The following is a 19,086-nucleotide window of genomic DNA, read 5'->3' as shown; positions in this document are numbered from 1 at the left end:
AAGACATGGCTAAGGCTTTTAGCAGCAAATGAGCTAAGGCAGGAGTGGAGGTGTGCGATGTTAGAGATGAAAGTAGACAGTCTTGGTGCTGAAGAGGATATGTCATGGGAAGCTCATCTCAGGGTCAAATAGAACTCTAGATTGGAAATGGTCTAGTTCAGCTTCAGACAGTTGCCAGGGAGAGGGATGGAGTCCGTGGATAAGGAACGGAGTTTGTGATAGGGACCAAAGACAAGGACTTCAGTCTTCCCACTATTAATTGGAAAAGATTTCTGCTCAGGCAGTACTGGATATTGGACAAGCAGCAGGACCAGTGACAGCGGAGGCATCGAGTGAGGCGGTGGTCATCTTTGTATATGTGGAAACTGACATAGTGTTTTCAGATGTTGTCGGCGAGGAGCAGCATAGCAGCATGTAGATGAGAAATAGGAGGGGGCCAAGGATAGATCCTTGGGGGACACCAGAGGAGTGGGAAGGGAAGCCATGGCAAGTGATTCTCTGACTTTTACTGGATAGATAAGAACGGAACCTGGCGAGTACAGTCCCATCCAGCTGGACGACAGTGGAGAGGCGTTGTCGGAGGATAGTGTGGTCAACTGCGTCAAAGGCTGCAGGACAGGTCAAGAAGGATGAGGCACGATAGTTTATCATGGTCCAGTCACTCATGATGTCATGTAACTTTGAATAGTACCATTTCATTGCTATGGCAGGGGCAGAAATCTGATTGGAGGCATTTAAACACGAAGTTGCAGGCGAGGTGGGCATGGATTTGGGAGGTGACAGCACCTTCAAAGACTTGAGAGGAAAGAGAGGTTGGAGATAGGGTAGTAGTTTGCAAGAACAGAGGGGTCAAGCGTGGGTTTTTTTGAGGAGAGGGTTAATGGCATAATTACCAGATTTTTAAATAGATTAGCAATTAAAAATAGAGCAAAGAATTCCTGCCCATTTTTTTTGAAAATGTAACAAATATAGTATTTAAAGGGTCAATCAGTAAACAGGAAAGGATACCTCTGTGGTATAATGTTCTTTCAATATATCATTATTACATTTACAGAGGTTCTATTCTGGCATCACTTGACACATTTAAGAAAATGTGGGTGTCCAAGAAGGAGTACGAGGAAGACGGGGCAAGAGCAATCCACAGGAAGACATTCTAAAGCACTTGGCAGAGTCGGTCCATACACAAACTCACTCTGATGTAAACCTTGCTTGTCTGGGTATGGTGTATGCCTGTGAGAAGGTGAATGTGTGTGTATATGAGAGCACAGAAGAGATACAAAGACTGGTTTTGGGACACACATGATCAAAATGAAGTGTTTTGATCATTTTTACTGTTTCTCTCCACCCGCCCCGCCCCCGCCTTTTACTTTTCCCTCCAATTGTATTGTCATTCACTATTAACATTTGTATATAGGAGTCCAACTATATACACTAAAATATGCCAAATGTATTTGGCTACATCCACTGTCTGTAATTTCTTTGAAGTTTTCATCATAAGCCAGAGTAAGCAATGAGAGGAAATGAAAGCTCCTGAGGCAGTTGAATGGATGTTAAAGGTGTGGTATGAATGGTGATTTTTAACAGGCTTTTGTTTCTATTGCTTTTGAGACTGGTAAGGAATTTATAACCTTTTGTGCGTAGACAAATTGCACGTTCTGATGTTCCTGATTTTTAAAAAAAATATATCAGCAGAGCTCTGTATGAATATATATATATTATATATATATATCCCAGTGCTTTTTGTCTGTGTCTAGTAACACTAACATATACTGGCTTGTGTGCCCACTAGCTGAGGTCCTAACCCCTGCAGGCTGCAAACATTTTGAGATATTTAGTCAGATGTTTATGGAGAGAACAAACCAACAGGAAAACCCCTTAGAAAAAAAACTTGTAGTAAAGTTGTGCGGCATGTAATATAATTTTTTTAAAAGTTATTTTTCTTTATTCTTAAATGTTTTAAGCTAAGCCAATACAAACAGGTTCAGAAATCCCAGCTTAAACATTGGTTGCTGCATGTAAGAAATGCAACAAATAAAAATAAAAACGTGTCAGTAATAATAGGCGAGAAGTAAACGCAATGCCGTCTAAAGCCAATCGCAAACAAGTGTCATTCAGATTGCCACCCCGATCATATTGTGTGCAACTCTGGTTTGCTAACTATTGGTTCAAGGAGAGGAATGCAAAACGGTAGGTGGGGCTGTAGTTTTAAGTATTTATTTACCCACCATTGTCACTGCAGGGGTGCAGTGGTGGGAGAAAAGAGAAGGATATTGCAATTTAAGTTGCTAAGAATCAGGAACAAAATTCAAACCTATGGCGGAGAGCCTTCCTGTTAAAAACTCTGAATGTTTAGCATGAAAGAAACAAAAAATGTGTTTATTTTAAAATGAAAAGCTGATGTTTAAGCCTTAGAACTGTTTGTAGTGTCACTTATATCACTACAGTCAAGCGGTAATACATGATGTTATAAGTGCCAGTCATTTTTTTTTTAAAGTGCAGTTGTTAATGTCAACTGTAATGAAGGGAACTGCTGCCATGCCACTGAACATGTTTTGCTCAGAGTAAATACAACACAGTAGACAGGGTCTTCCTTTTATTGTTTAGAGTTCATATGAATGGTAGACAAAATTGTTTAAAAATTTTACCTTAGCACATATGTCTTGGCAAGTCAGCAAATTGACTGAGGACGCCACTGACATTAGCTTGTCATGGCTGCTATATATCTAGGTCTCCTGTACGATGAAGAGTTTGAATAGGTCCATTCTGACTGTAGCTTTTACTATGTTATCATCCAATGTTTTACCATGCAGAAGTATTGCAAACTGTGCTGCCAGGTGATGCCACTGTACTTGAAAACCTTAAAATAAAGCTGTTCAAAAGTACTCATGATTGCTTTTTTTAAGCGGTAACGTGGGGATCAGTACTCCCAAGCATAAACAAGCAGGCTAGAAATGTTTTCACAGTTATTAGGGCGTGGAATATTTTACAAATGGCTACTGCATTAGAGTCAATCAGAACATTTGAAAAAGAATGAACAAACTTGTATTGGCATAGCACCTTTCATTTCGTGAGCATGTCCCAAAGCACCTCCATAGCCAGTACATTTTCATAGACTCATAGAAAGTTTACGTCACAGATAGAGGCTTCTTGGCCCATCGTGTCTGCGCCAGCTGGAAAACAAGCCACCCAGTCTAATCCTACCTTCCAGCATTTGGTCTGTAGCCCTGCAGGTTACAGCACTTGAGGTGCATATCCAGATACCTTTTAAATGAGTTGAGGGTTTCTGCCTCTACTACCCTTTCAGGCAGTGAGTTCCAGACTCCCTGCACCCTAAGTGAAAAACTCTTTCGTCATCTCTCCTTTAATCTTTCTGCCAATCATTAAGTCTATGCATCCCCCCAGTCACTGACCTCTCTGCTAAGGTGAATAGACCCTTCACATCCACTCTATCCAGGCCCCTCACAATTATGTACATTTCAATCAGATCTCCATTCAGCCTTCTCTGTTCCAAGGAGAACAACCCCAGCCTATCCAATCTTTCCTCATAGCTGCATTTTTCTAGTCCTGGCAACATCCTCGTAAATCTCCTCTGTACCCTCTCTAGTGCAATTACATCCTTTCTGTAATGAGGTGACCAGAACTGCACACAGTACTCAAGTTGGGGCCTAACCAATAAGTTATACAGTTCCAGCATAACCTTCCTGCTCTTATAGTCTATACTTCAGCTAATAAAGGAAAGGATTCCATATGCCTTCTTTACCACCTTATCGACTTGTCCTGCTACCTTCAGGGATCTATGGACTTTTACTCCAAGGTCCCTCACTTCCTCTACACCTCAGTATTCTCCCACTTATCATGTATTCCTTTGCCTTGTTTGACCTCTCCAAATACATCACCTCACACTTCTCCAGGTTGAATTCCATTTGCCACTTTTCTGCCCACCTGACCAGTCCATCAATATCTTTCTGCAGCCCACAGCTATCCTCCTCACTATCTACCGCACAGCCAATCTTTGTGTCATCTGCAAACTTCTTGATCATGCCCCCTACATTTACGTCTAAATAGTTAACCTATACCACAAAAAACAGGGGACCCAGTACTGAGCCCTGTGGAACGCACTGGAAACAGCCCTCCAGTCGCAAAAACACCCGTCAACAATTACACTTTGTTTCCTGCCACTGAGCCAATTTTGTATCCACCTTACCACATTTCCCTGGACCCCAAAGGCTTTTTTTTAAACCAGTCTGCCATGTGGGATCTTGTCAAAAGCCTTGCTAAAATCCATGTAGACCACATCAACTGCACTACCCTCATCAATCTTCCTTGTTACTACTTAAAAAAAATTTGATCAAATTGATCAGATAAGATGTTCCCTTAACAAATCCATGCTGATTATCCTTGATTAATCTGTGCCCTTTCTAAGTGACAATTTATCCTGTCTCCATAGATTCCAATAATTTTCCCACTACTGAGATTAGACTGACTGGCCTGTAATTATTCGGTCTATCCCTCACTCCCTTTTTAAATAAAGGTACAACATTAGCAGTCCTCCAATCTTTCAGCACCACAACTATATCCAGCAAGGACTGGAAAATGATGCTCAGACCTTCCGCTATTTCCTCTCTTTCTTCTTTTAACAGCCTGGGGTACATTTCATCCAGCCCTGGTGACTTATCAACTTTCAAGGAGGCTAATCCCATTAATACCTCCTCTCTCCCTATGTTTATCACAACCAATACTTCACACCCCCTCTTCCTTAACTACAATATCTACATCGTCCCCTTCTTTTGTGAAGACAGATGCAAAGTATTCATTAAAAACAATACCATTATCTTCCGCCCCTACGCACTGGTTACTTTTTTGTCTCTAATGGGCCTTATTCTCTCCTTAGTTATCATCTTACTCATATTGTTAAAATATCTTTGGGTTCACCTTGATTTTGCTTGCCAATATTCATGTCTTAGCTTTCCTAATTTTCTTTTTGATTTCACCCCTCCATTGTCTCTACTCCTCTCGGCTTTCTGTAGTATTGAGTTCTCTTTGTCAGACATAAGCTTTCCTTTTCTGCCTTATCTTACCCTGTCGACTCCTTGACATCCATGGGGCACGAGATTTGGCTGTCCCACCCTTTTTCTTTGTGGAAACATGTTTACTCTGAACCCCTTGAATGCCTCCCACTGCTCTGACACTGATTTACCCTCAAGCAGCTGTTTCCAGTCCACTTTCGCTAAATCACTCCTCAGCTTAGTAAAATTGGCTTGCCCCAATTGAGAATTCTAACTCCTGTTCTATCATTGTCCTTTTCCATAATTATGTTAAAACTAACTGAATTATGATCGTTACTACCAAAATGCTCTGCCACTGCCACTCCTTTGCACCTGCCCATCTTCATTTCCTAAAACTAAGTCAAAAACTGCACCCTCTCTTGTTGGAAGTGTGATGATTGATTACCTTGCTTCCTTGCCAAACAGTTTGAACACAGTAAGACTCCACATCAGCAAATAGGATAAAATACCAAATCTACTTTTGGTGATGTTGGTTGATGGATGAATTTTGGCCAGGACCACAGAATTTTTACATCTACCTAAAGAGGCAGGCAGGGTCTCTTAAATGTCTCATCTGAAAAGGCAAAACTACTGAAAATGCAGCATTCACAGTACTGCACCGGAGCATCAAATAGAAGAAAGGTGTTTAATAAAAGGAGTTTGAGTAGTCCAGCAAGAAAGCTAGTATGCCATGGGTATAATGCATTGTATGGCTTCTTTCCTGTACTAAAATTCCTATGATTCATATTGTATCATACCCATCCCTTACTACCCAACTAAGGCAGTGAACTAAAAATAACAGAAAATGCTCAGGTCAGTCAGCCTTTGAAAGAGAAAATTAGGTTGATAGATTACATACAAATATACGAATTAGGAGTAGGTCATTCAGCCCCTTGAGCCTGCTCCACCATTTGCTAAGATCACAGCAGATTGTCAGCCTCAACTTTACTTTCCTGTCTACCTACTATAAACTTAGACTCCCTTGTCAAAGAAGAAACTATCTAACTCGGCCCCAAAAATATTCAATGACCCTACCTCCATTGCTCTCTGGGGAAGAGAATTTCACATAGTATTAATGCTCGAGAAAAAAATGGCCCTTCATCTCAGTCTTAAATGAGACCCCCCTAATTTTTAAACTGTGTCCCCAAGTTCTAGTCTCTCCTATAACTGGAAACATCCTCTCAGCACCCACCCTGTAAAGTCCCCTCAGGATCTTATATTTTTCAATAATATCACCTCTCACTCTTAAACTCCAGTGGATACAGGCCGATCCTGTCAAACCTTTCCTTCATCCCAGGAATCGGTCAAGTGAACCTTCTCTGAACTGCTTCTAATGCAATTATATCCTTTCTTCAGTGAGACCAAAACTGTACGCAGTACTCCAGATGTGGTGTCACCAACACCCTGTACCATTGTAGCAAAACTTCCCTACTTTTATATATCATTCCCCTTGCAATAAATGACATTCTATTTGCCTTCCTAATCACTTGCTCTACCTGCATACTATTAGTACTATTACTACTTCTTAGGCAGTCCCTCGGGAATGAGGATGACTTTCTTCCACTCCAGGGTTGTGGGTCCTTAGGTGACTGAATAGTCCAATTCTAGATCTACACACTCTGCCACAGGTGGGACAGGTGGTGTTTGGTGAGGCAAGTGAATGGGATGCTCGAATTTCTGAATGCTCCTTCCACTGTTTGCACTTGGTCGCTGCCTGGGCATGTCGATGTTGTTCGAACTGGCTGGTACCTTCACAGAAGCGTCTTCTCCATTTTGGGCAGTCTCAGGCAAGAGGTTCCCACAAATCAGTGGAGATATCACTTTTTCAGGGAGGCTTTAAGGACAATTTTGTAGTGTTTCCTCTGCCTTCCTAGTAGCTTCATGCCGTGACAGAGTTCGGAGTAGAAAGCTTGCTTTGCGAGATGTCAGGCATGTGGAAGATGTGGCCCACCTACCGTAACTGACTAGCCTGGCCTGCCACTGAATTAGCAGGATCTTGCAGAGACAGCACTGGTGATATCTCTCCAGGCTTTGAGATGTCTGTGGTACAGTGTCCATGTCTCCGACGCATACCGGAAGGCAGGTAACACTGTGGCCCTGTAGACCATGAGCTTGGTGCCAGGTTTGAGGTCTTTGTCATCAGACACTCCTTTCCTCAAATGACCTAAGGCTGTGCTGACATACTGGAGGCGATGCTGAGTTTCATCGTTGTAATCTGCCCTTGTTAAGAGGAGGCTCCCAAGGTATGAGGTTTTCCACATTGTCGAGTGGTTCGTTGGGGGACAGTGTTGTGCTAAAGGAGCAGACTGGTAGAGGACCTTTGTCTTCCGGATGTTTAACTTAAGGCCCATTCTTTCATATGCTTCCGTGAAGGCATAGGCGAGGATTTGAAGCTCGGCCTCTGAGTGTGCGCATTCGCAAGCACCCGAAGCACTTGCTGTATCTACAAACTAACTTTTTGTGAATCAAGTACCAGGGCACACAGATCCCTCTGTACTGCAGAATTCTGCAATCGCTCTCATTTAAATAATATACTGCTTTTCTATTCTTCCTGCCATAGTGGACAAGTTCACATTTTTCCACATTATACTCCATCTGCCAAAATTGTGCCCATTCACTCAACCTATCTATATCCCTTTGCAGACTCTATGTCCTCCTCTCTTACCTATCTTTGTGGCATCAGAAAATTTAGCAACCATACATTCAGTCTCTTCATCCAAATCATTTATATAAAACAGCAAATAGTTGAGGCACCGATCCCTGTGGTACTCTATCAGTTACAGCTTGCCAACCCGAAAATGCTCCATTTATCCCGACTCTGCCTCCTGTTAGCTAACCAATCCTCTATCCATGCTAATATGTTACCCCATATACCATGAGCTCATTTTGTGTAGTAGCCTTTGATATGACACCTTAGCAAATGTCTTTTGAATATCCAAGTACACCACATCTACAGGTTCCCTTTTATCCACCTTGCTTGTTACTTCCTCAAAGAACTCTAAGGAATTAGACAAAGACCATTTTCCTTTCACAAACCATATTGGCACTGTTTGACTGCATTAAGAGTTATATGCCCAGCTATAACCTCCTTAATAATAGATTCTAGCATTTTCTCTAGGACAGATATTAGGCTAACTGGCCTGTAGTTTCCTGCTTTCCGTCTCCCTCCTTTCTTGAAAAGAGGAGTTACATTTGGGGAACAGCCCATCAAAATCCAACTGCTGTGCTTTGTGTCAAATTTTTGAGGTGTTTCCAATTTTTAACCTTTGTGCTTTTATATTTAGATTTGCGCTTTGTGTTGGCAATTTTTATCTGTACTACTTTGTGATTTGTGCTCTTTCAATGGGTTCAAGAAAATTGTATTTGTACTTTATTATACATGTCGGTGTTTTGCACTTTTCTAATACTCTAAATTCAAACTTGTTTATTTCAAAATTATCTGAATTTAATTTTAGCACTAAATTTTAGCTGTGTTATTTACATCAAATATTATACAATTCAAATTTTTGGAAAAAATTATTCAGGAGTAGACTATACAAAACTTTAAACCAATTTAATCTTCCATCCATTCTAACCAAGAATTAAGTATATTTTTTTTAAATGCATGTAACACATTTTTCTTTGACATCTCTCCACACTTTGGTCCCCAATAAAGAGGATGGGTATCAACTTCGACAAGGGTGACCATTGCACATTGGAACCTTGCTCAAGTGGCCATTATTCAGGTAGGAGCTTTGACATTGGGCATCCTGCAGATGCACAAAGGGGAGCCTGATCCTGTCTTCACCTGATACGAATAGGTCTTACAATGTATACCCCAGGCCAGGTTGCTGTATAGCAATCAGGAACTGGAACCTTAGCTGATTTTACTCTTCCCTAGCCCAATTGTGCTGCAGCTAATTGTAGTGCCTCTACTTCTGGTTCATTAGACATCAGCTAACGCAGCAGAGATTGGACAATTGATCCCAGGGCCCTCAATGGCTCAGAAAGCTTATTTGAACTGTTATGTGGCCCAATAGAATATATGTGTTCTTAAAACAAATAACTTGAATTTATTTTGCTGAAATGAAAGTCCAAAGTGATTAAACCAAGTGTAAAATGTGTTAATAGGTGCAGAGGGGAAATCACATTATCCAATGCATCTAGGGTTGCCAACCTTTGAAGATTGTACTGGAGGCTCCAGGAATGGAAGATCAATCAACAGGGGACTGTTGTGAGCAACACAGGAGAAACATCCCAGGGGCAATAATAAAAAATTGTGTCTTGTTCATTTTCTTTGAACACTTCATTAATTAGTCACAAAAATATTGGAGATGGAGAAGAAATAAGGTTGTTTCATTAACAGTCAAGATTAATCCAGTTGGACAAAGTCTGTTCCCTTTCTAATTGGCTGGGGAAAGGCAGTGCGCCTGAAGGATGGGCCAATGGCAGGAGTGTGGGACAGGATGAGTCACAGCAGGTCATGTCATGAAAACTCCAGGAACACATCCAACCAAAATTGAGAACACAACTGCAACACTACTGATGAGCCACATTAAATTATGTACAAATACAAAAATAACTGTAGTAAAAGGCTAGGTGGTCCATCGAACCCAATCATTGTGCAACTGAGCATCATGATTCCCAGTAACACTCCATCCACCAGCAGCCAAATAATCTCCCAAGACGTAACATAAAACTTAGACCTGAGGGACCATCTATAATCGTCATTTTGGTATGAGTAGGCTGATCTTTGGTATGAGTAGGCTGTGTTCTCGCACCCACACTTCTTGGGATTTTTTTCTCCCTGCTGCTCTCACATGTGTTCAAGTCTTCAGAAGAAGGAATTTTCCTCCACACAAGATCAGGGGGCAGGTTGTTCAACCTTGCCCATCTAAGAGCGAAGACCAAAGTACGGAAAGTCCTCATCAGGGAACTCCTCTTTGCTGACGATGCTGCTTTAACATCTCACACTGAAGAGTGTCTGCAGAGTCTCAGACAGGTTTGCGGCTGCCTGCAACGAATTTGGCCTAACCATCAGCCTCAAGAAAACGAACATCATGGGCGGACATCAGAAATGCTCCATCCATCAATATTGGCGACCACGCTCTGGAAGTGGTTCAAGAGTTCACCTACCTAGGCTCAACTATCACCAGTAACCTGTCTCTAGCTGCAGAAATCAACAAGCGCATGGGAAAGGCTTCCACTGCCATGTCCAGACTGGCCAAGAGAGTGTGGGAAAATGGCGCACTGACACGGAACACAAAAGTCCGAGTGTATCAAGCCTGTGTCCTCAGTACCTTGCTCTATGGCAGCGAGGCCTGGACAACGTATGTCAGCCAAGAGCGACGTCTCAATTCATTCCATCTTTGCTGCCTCCGGAGAATACTTGGCATCAGGTGGCAGGACCGTATCTCCAACACAGAAGTCCTCGAGGCGGCCAACATTCCCAGCTTATCCACGCTACCGAGTCAGCGACGCTTGAGATGGCTTGGCCATGTGAGCTGCATGGAAGATGGCAGGATCCCCAAAGACACATTGTACAGCAAGCTCGCCACTGGTATCAGACCTACCGGCCGTCCATGTCTCCGCTTTAAAGACGTCTGCAAACGCGACATGAAGTCCTGTGACATTGATCACAAGTCGTGGGAGTCAGTTGCCAGCGTTCGCCAGAGCTGGCGGGCAGCCATAAAGGCGGGGCTAAAGTGTGGCGAGTCGAAGAGACTTAGCAGTTGGCAGGAAAAAAGACAGAAGCGCAAGGGGAGAGCCAACTGTGTAACAGCCCCGACAAACAAATTTTTCTGCAGCACCTGTGGAAGAGCCTGTCACTCCAGAATTGGCCTTTATAGCCACTCCAGGTGCTACTTCACACACCACTGACCACCTCCAGGCGCTTACCCATTGTCTCTCGAGATGAGGAGGCCAAAGAGGAGGAAGGCTGATCTCAATTTGATCCAAAATAGAAGCACTATGACTCATCTGAGCACCGCCTGGTCCCGTGAGGAGAAAAATCAGTCATGATTAGTGCCCATCACTATCCAGTCATTTCTGCTGATAAATCCAGAAGAATGGATTTTGGGCAGCAACACAGTTAAAACAACCCATCAGCAGATGCAGTCTGGCTCAAGATAGAGGAATGAGCATTGGGGCAAGGTCTCAAAAAGCTGTTGTTTGCAGAACTGTACCCCAACATAAACCAGTGCTTTTGCAAGGAGGGGAGTAAATTGGAGCACAAAGATAGTTTCCCACACACACTTTCCCCTCCCCCATGCCAGAACCAAAAGCAAATTATACCCTACTAAAAGACAGGATTTTGTACATTTGTTTTGTTTCTATTCCTTTATCTAATGGTGATTGGGGGGGGGGGTGGAAGAATTAAAACAATACATCTACAAATTGATAATAGGGCAAATTTAGTCCATCAGCATATCTATTAAGCTTAACATTTTTCAAATCTAGGAAACTGTTTGGGTAAAACAAACTTTCCTTTCTCCCAAGTTTGAATCCAGTCCACTGATGGCATGAAAGCTTCCACTCACTCTTAGTAAAATGAGTTTGCCGAGTCTTAACCCAGTTCATAAAGAGCGAGCGTGAACACACAATCGCCCAAACTTCCCCTAATTCAGTACCAATGAACACAAATTACAGTGTCAAAGAAGCCAAATGTACAGCACACACCCTACAAAACTGTACACACTGTTGTCATGCAATTTATGGCAGAATAATTACAAAGATATAATTCTGTACATGGCATAGATTGTATTTGGAGCAGGCATTCCCACATTCCATGAGCACCGCACTGTGCTTTTAACATTTCAATTTTAATAGAGAAAAGCTTGATTAAGTACTAATGGAGAACATGATGAAAATATAAACCTTCCAGTTCACCATGACTAATCCTTCACGCATTAACTCAAATATTTTACTGGGGTTCTGCTCCGTCCATGATAGCATGCACTGTACTGTACAGTTTGACGGCTCCACTTCCAACAGTTTCAGAGTGAAGAATGGAGTGAAACAAGGTTGTGTCCTAGCCCTCACTCTGTTTGGCATCTTCTCCATGCTCCTGACCTTCGCTTTCCCTGCATATACAGAAGGAGTCTACTTGCTCATGAGGTCAGACTGCAAGTTCAACAATTTATCAAGGCTGAAAGCGAAGACAAAAACACATCACATCCTGATCAAAGAACTCCTCTACGCTGATGATGATGCGCTAGTCACTCACACAGAAACTCAGTTCCAAAGACTCATGGACTGTCTCTCTTATGCCTGTAACTTGTTCTCCTTGACTATGAATGTCTAGAAAACAGTGATTATGGGACAAGATGTTGCACCTCTGCCCTGATCACACTAAACACCCTACTGGAAGTGGTTAGCAAATTCTGCTACCTTTGGTCCACGGTGACAGACAATCTGTCCCTTGATGCAGAGCTCCATACATGCATAGGGAAAGCAGGTACCACCTTTGGCCAACTTGCAAAACGTGCTTTGGAATACCACCAAGCTGACCCTTAATACTAAGCTGATGGTTTATAAGACTTGTATTCTCTGCACCTTGCTGTATGGCTGTGAAACTTGAGCAACTTACAGCTACCAGGAAAAGAAACTCAAATCACTTACATCTTCAGTGTCTGCAGCGCATTATGGGTATATCCTAGGAGGACAAAATCGTGTTGGCACTAATCAGAGGCGGCTTCAGTGGATCAGACACGTCTGCAGGATAGAAGATTGTCGCATACCCAAGGACCTTCTGCATGGTGAGGTAGCCGGGGCCAGATGACCAGTGGAGCACCCAAAGCTCCTCTTCAAGGATGCTTTCAAGCATGACGTGAAGGCCCTAAATGTCGACTATCGCACCTGGGAGTCACTAGCTGGTGAAAGAGGGAAATGGCGACACATCCTGTGCACTACCACAATGATCAGTTGCTACAGCAGCTTGACAACAGGTGCCAACGTCAAAAACAACTCTCAGCGTCACGTGGCAGCTTCACGTGCAGCTCTTGTGGCAGAACCTGCTTCGAGGATTGGCCTTCACAGCCATCAGCAAAGGTGCACCAAGAGACGACACCTCACCTAAATGGATTGTTTGCTCTGTGTCCATCATCTTTCATTGAGTTCAACTTTCCAGAATGTGTATACAGAATCCTGTTATCAGTACAGAGTTTGATATCAGTTATCTGCTTTTACAGGAGCACAATGAAAAGGTGACAACAGCTCCGCACAATACATTACCGCGCTAAGCAAATCCGGAAGGTCTCAGCTTAATCCCTGTTCTGTGCTGAATTCACTCAGTCAAAACAGAGGTGGGCACGTTATAGTTGAGTTCTATACTTCATATGGAGGAGAGGACAGCAGGGAAAGAGGAAAATGGCCACTATTTTCAGAGTTTGGCTCAGCTGATAGCACTCTTGCCTCCAAGCCTGAACATTATGCATTCAAATCTCACCCCAGGATTTAACACTTAATTTAAACAGACATTTCAATGGCAATGGAGGGAATGTTGCATTGTTGAAGAGGCTATACCTTGGCTGAGACACTAAACCTCGAGTATCATGCCTAATTCTGGCATCACACGTCAACCAAAATATTGAAGACTTGGCAAGGGTGGAAGGACATTTACTAGAATGGTACTGGGATTGAGGAACTTCAATTGGGTAGAAAAACTAGAGAAGGCGGGATTGTTCTCCTTAAAGCAGAAAAGGAACGGGGAGATTGAACAGAGGGTATGGATAAACAAGGAGAAACAGTTTCCACTGGCAGGAAGACACAGATCTAAGATAATTGGTAAAAGAACCAAAGTGGTGACGTAGAAATTTTTCTTTGCTGAGCGAGTTATAATCATGAATGCACTGCCAGAAGGGGTGGTGGAAGTAGATTCAACAGCAACTTTTCAAAGGAAATTGGATATATGTTTGAAAGGGAAAAAACTGGAGGGCATTGGGAAAAAGCAAGTGAGTGGGACTAATTCGATAACTCTTTCAAAGAGCCAACACATGCAATTGGGAGGGGGGGGGGGGGGGAGGGGGAAGAGCAGGGGCTCGCTCTTTCAGAGGGACAGCAAAAATGGGCTCCTCCAACACCATATGTTTCTATAACCATGTCCTATCTCTGCCTGTTCAGTTAGAACATGTATCTTTAAAGTCTTTCTGAAGGACAGGGAATTGCCGCAACACTATCAAAAAAGTGTTAATTCACATTGTTACTATATTTGGGACCTTGCTGTGCACATTGTAGCTACAACATTTGTTAACCCAATAGTTTTTTTTCATTCATTCATGGGATGTGGGCGTCACTGGCCAGGCCAGCATTTATTGCCCATCCCTAATTGCCCTTGAGAAGGTGGTGGTGAGCTGCCTTCTTAAACCTCTGCAGTCTATTTGGATAGGTATACCCACAGTGCTGTTAGGAATGGAGTTCCAGGATTTTGACCCAGCAACAGTGAAGAAACGTCGATATAGTTCCAAGTCAGGATGGTGTGACACTTGGAGGGGAACTTGCAGATGGTGGTGTTCCCATGTATTTGCTGCCCTTGTCCTTCTAGTTGGTAGAGGTCGTGGGTTTGGAAGGTGCTGTCTAAGGAGCCTTGGTGCATTACTACAGTGCATCTTGTAGATGGTACACACTGCTGCCACTGTGCGTCGGTGGGAGGGAGTGAATGTTTGTAGATGGGGTGCCAATCAAGCGGGCTGCTTTGTCCTGGATGGTGTTGAGCTTCTTGAGTGTTGTTGGAGCAGCACCCATCCAGGCAAGTGGAGAGTATTCCATCACACTCCTGACTTGTGCCTTGTAGATGGTGGACAGGCTTTGGGGAGTCAGGTGGTGAGTTACTCGCCTCAGGATTCCTAGCCTCTGACCTGCTCTTGTAGCCACAGTATTTATATGGCTACTCCAGTTCAGTTTCTGGTCAATGGTAACCTCTAGGATGTTGATAGTGGGGGATTCAGCCATGGTAATGCCGTTGAATATCAAGGGGAGATGGTTAGATTCTCTCTTGCTGGAGATGGTCATTGCCTGGCACTTGTGTGGCATGAATGTCACTTGCCACTTATCAGCCCAAGCCTGGATATTGTCCAGGTACTGCTGCATTTCTACACAGACTGCTTCAGAATCTGAGGAGACACAAATGGTGCTGAACATTGTGCAATCATCCACAAACATCCCCACTTCTGACCTTATGATTGAAGGAAGGTCATTGATGAAGCAGCTGAAAATGGTTGGGCCTAGGACACTACCCTGAGGAACTCCTGCAGTGATGTCCTGGAACTCAGATGATTGACCTCCAACAACAACAACCATCTTCCTTTGAGCTAGATATGATTCCAGCCAGCAGAGTGTTTTCCCCCCAACTCCCATTGACTCCAGTTTTGCTAGGTCTCCTTGATGCCATACTCAGTCAAATGCTGCCTTGATGTCAAGGGCAGTCACTCTCACCTCACCTCTTGAGTTCAGCTCTTTTATCCATGTTTGAACCAAGGCTGTAATGAGGTCAGGAGCTGAGTGGCCCTGGCGGAACCCAAACTGAGCGTCACTGAGCAGGTTATTGCTAAGCAAGTGCCGCTTGATGGCACTGTTGATGACACCTTCCATCACTTTACTGATGATTGAGAGTAGGCTGATGGGGCAGTAATTGGCCGGGTTGGATTTGTCCTGCTTCTTGTGGACAGGACATACCTGGGCAATTTTCCACATTGTAGGGTAGCTGCCAGTGTTGTAGCTATACTGGAACAGCTTGGCTAGGGGCGCGGCAAGTTCTGGAGCACAGGTCTTCAGTACTATTGCCGGAATATTGTCAGGGCCCATAGCCTTTGCAGTATCCCGAGCCTTCAGTCGTTTCTTGATATCACGCGGAGTGAATCGAATTGGCTGAAGTCTGGCATCTGCGATGCTGGGGACTTCCGCAGGAGGCCGAGATGGATCATGAACTTGGCACTTCTGGCTGAAGATTGTTGCAAATGCCTCAGCCTTATCTTTCGCACTAATGTGCTGGGCTTCCCCATCATTGAGGATGGGGATATTTGTGGAGCCACCTCCTCCAGTTAGTTGTTTAATTGTCCACCACCATTCACGGCTGGATGTGGCAGGACTGCAGAGCTTAGATCTGACCCGTTGGTTATGGGATCGCTTAGCTCTGTCTATCGCAGTTTGGCATGCAAGTAGTCCTCTGCTGTAGCTTCACCATGTTGACACCTCATTTTGAGGTATGCCTGGTGCTGCTCCTGGCATGCCCTCCTGCACTCTTCATTGAACCAGGGTTGGTCTCCTGGCTTGGTGGTAATGGTAGAGTGGGGGATATGCTGGGCCATGAGGTTATAGATTGTGGTTGAGTACAACTCTGTTGCTGCTGATGGCCCACAGCGCCTCATGGATGCCCAGTTTTGCAGTGCTAGATCTGTTCGAAATCTATCCCATTTAGCATGATGATAGTGCCACACAACACGATGGACGGTATCCTCAATGTGAAGGCGGGACGTGGTCTCCACAAGGACTGTGCGGTGGTCACTCCTACCAATACTGTCATGGACAGAAGCACCTGCGGCAGGCAGATTGGTGAGGACGAGGTCAAGTATGTTTTTCCCTCATGTTGGTTCCCCCACCACCTGCCACAGACCCAGTCTAGCAGCTATGTCCTTTACGACTCAGCCAGCTCGGTCAGTAGTGGTGCTACCGAGCCACTCTTGGTGATGGACATTGACGTCCCCCACCCAGAGTACATTTTGTGCCCTTGCCACCCTCAATGCTTCCTCCAAGTGGTGTTCAACATGGAGGAGTACTGACTCATCAGCTGAGGGAGGACGGTAGGTGGTAATCAGTAGGAGGTTACCTTGCCCATGTTTGACCTGATGCAATGAGACTTCATGGGGTCCGGAGTCAATGTTGAGGACTCCCAGGGCAACTCCCTCCCTACTTTATACCATTATGCCACCACCTCTGGTGGGTCTGTCCTGCGGTGGGACAGGACATACCCGGGGATGGTGATGGCAGTGTCTGTAAGGTATGATTCCGTGAGTATGACTATGTCAGGCTGTTGCTTGACTAGTCTGTGGGACAGCTCTCCCAACTTTGGCACAAGCCCTCAGATGTTAGTAAGGAGGACTTTGCAGGATCGACAGGGCTGGGTTTGCCGTTGTCGTTTCCAGTGCCTAGGTCGATGCCGGGTGGTCCATCCGGTTTCATTCCTTTTTATTGACTTCGTAGCGGTTAGGTACAACTGAGTGGCTTGCTAGGCCATTTCAGGGGGCATCTAAGAGTTAACCACATTGCTGTGGGTCTGGAGTCACATGTAGGCCAGACCAGGTAAGGACAGCAGATTTCCTTCCCTAAAGGGTATTAGTGAACCAGATGGATTTTTACAACAATCGACAATGGTCTCATGGCCATCATTAGACTAGCTTTCAATTATTAATTAAATTCAAATTCCACCTTCTGCTTTCGTGGGATTCGAACCCATGTCCCCAGAGAATTACCCTGGGTTTCTGGGTTACTAGTCCAGTGACAATAACACTATGCCACCGCCTACCCTTAACAGGATAGCAATAGTGATTACACTTTGATGAATATAAAGCATTTTGAGATTTCCTGATAAATAAATGTAAATTCTTTTTTTTCCTAATTCCTAATCTGTGTAATCCACTGGAAAGTATGCATGTGTGGATATCAGGCAAGGCTGACTCAGACTCCAGTGTATCTACCTCCAATACTCCAGAACTTGCCACACCCCTAACCAAGCTGTTCCAGCACAGCGACAACACTAGCATCTATCCGGCAATGTGGAAAATTGCCCAGGTATGTCCTGTGCACAAAAAGCAGGACAAATCCAACCTGGCCAATTACTGCCTCATCAGTCTACTCTCGATCATCAGTAAAGTGATGGAAGGGGTCATCGATAGTGCTATCAAGCAGCACTTGCTTAGCAATAATCTGCTCGCAGACGTTCAGTTTGGGTTCCGCCAGGGCCCCTCAGCTCCTGACCTCATTACAGCCTTGGTTCAAACATGGACAAAAGAGCTGAACTCGAGGTGAGGTGAGAGAGTGATTGCCCTTGACATCAAGGTAGCACTTGACTGAGTATGGCATTAAGGAGCCCTAGCAAATCTGCAGTCAATGGGAATCAGGGGGAAAACTCTCCGCTGGTTGGAGTCGTCCCTAGCGGAATGGAAGATGGTCTTGGTTGTTGGAGTTCAATCATCTCAGCTCCAGGGCATCACTGTAGGAGTTCCTCAGGGTAGTGTTCTAAGTACAACTATCTTCAGCTGCTTCATCAATAATCTTCCTTCAATCATAAGGTCAGAAGTGGGATGTTTGCTGAAGATTGCACAATGTTCAGCACCATTTGCGACTCCTCAAATACTGAAGCAGTCTGTGTAGAAATGCAGCAAGACCTGGACAATATCCAGGCTTGGGCTGATATGTGGCAGGCAATGACTTTCTCAAACAAGAGAGAATCTAACCATCTCCCCTTGACATTCAATGGCATTAACATCGCTGAATCCCCCACTATCAACATCCTAGGGGGGAGAGGTTACCATTGACCAGAAACTGAACTGGAGTAGCCAGATAAATACCGTGGCTACAAGAGCAGGTCAGAGGCTAGGAATCCTGCCGCGAGTAACTCACCTCCTGACTCCCCAAAGCCAGTCCACCATCTACAAGGCACAAGTCAGGAGTGTGATGGAATATTTTCCACTTGCCTGGATGGGTGCAGCTCCAACAACAATCAAGAAACTCGACACCATCCAGGACAAAGCAGCCCGCTTGATTGGCACCCCATCCACAAACAAACATTCACTCCCTCCACCACCAACGCACAGTGGCAGCAGTGTGTACCATCTACAAGATGCATTGCAGCAATGCACCAGGACTCCTTCGACAGCACCTTCCAAACCCGCAACCTCTACCACCTAGAAGGTCAAGGGTAACAGATGCATGGGAACACCACCACCTGCAAGTTCCCCTCCAAGTCACACACCATCCTGACTTGGAACTAAATCGCCGTTCCTTCACTGTCGCTGGGTCAAAATCCTGGAACTCCCTTACTAACAGCACTATAGGTGTACTTACCCCA

The 19,086-nt window shown here is 44.4% G+C and overlaps 1 protein-coding gene across 4 annotated transcripts in view; it reads left to right on the top strand.

The window, feature by feature from the left end:
- The window catches only part of LOC137380751 (alpha-centractin), an 80,317-nt gene extending 77,435 nt beyond the window's left edge, over nt 1-2,882 (top strand). For all 4 annotated transcript variants that reach the window (XM_068053054.1, XM_068053057.1, XM_068053056.1 and 1 more), the window contains one exon: nt 1,055-2,882. In XM_068053054.1, coding sequence (XP_067909155.1) covers nt 1,055-1,157 — 103 coding nt within the window. In that variant the 3' untranslated portion in view covers nt 1,158-2,882. The remainder of the gene's footprint in view (nt 1-1,054) is intronic.
- The last annotated feature ends 16,204 nt before the right edge of the window (nt 2,883-19,086 follow it).

Source organism: Heterodontus francisci, chromosome 20 (genome assembly GCF_036365525.1).
Source record: "Heterodontus francisci isolate sHetFra1 chromosome 20, sHetFra1.hap1, whole genome shotgun sequence".
NCBI lineage: Eukaryota > Metazoa > Chordata > Chondrichthyes > Heterodontiformes > Heterodontidae > Heterodontus > Heterodontus francisci.
The sequence above is the reverse complement of the archived record's forward strand: the minus strand, read 5'-3'. Positions and strand labels throughout refer to the sequence as shown.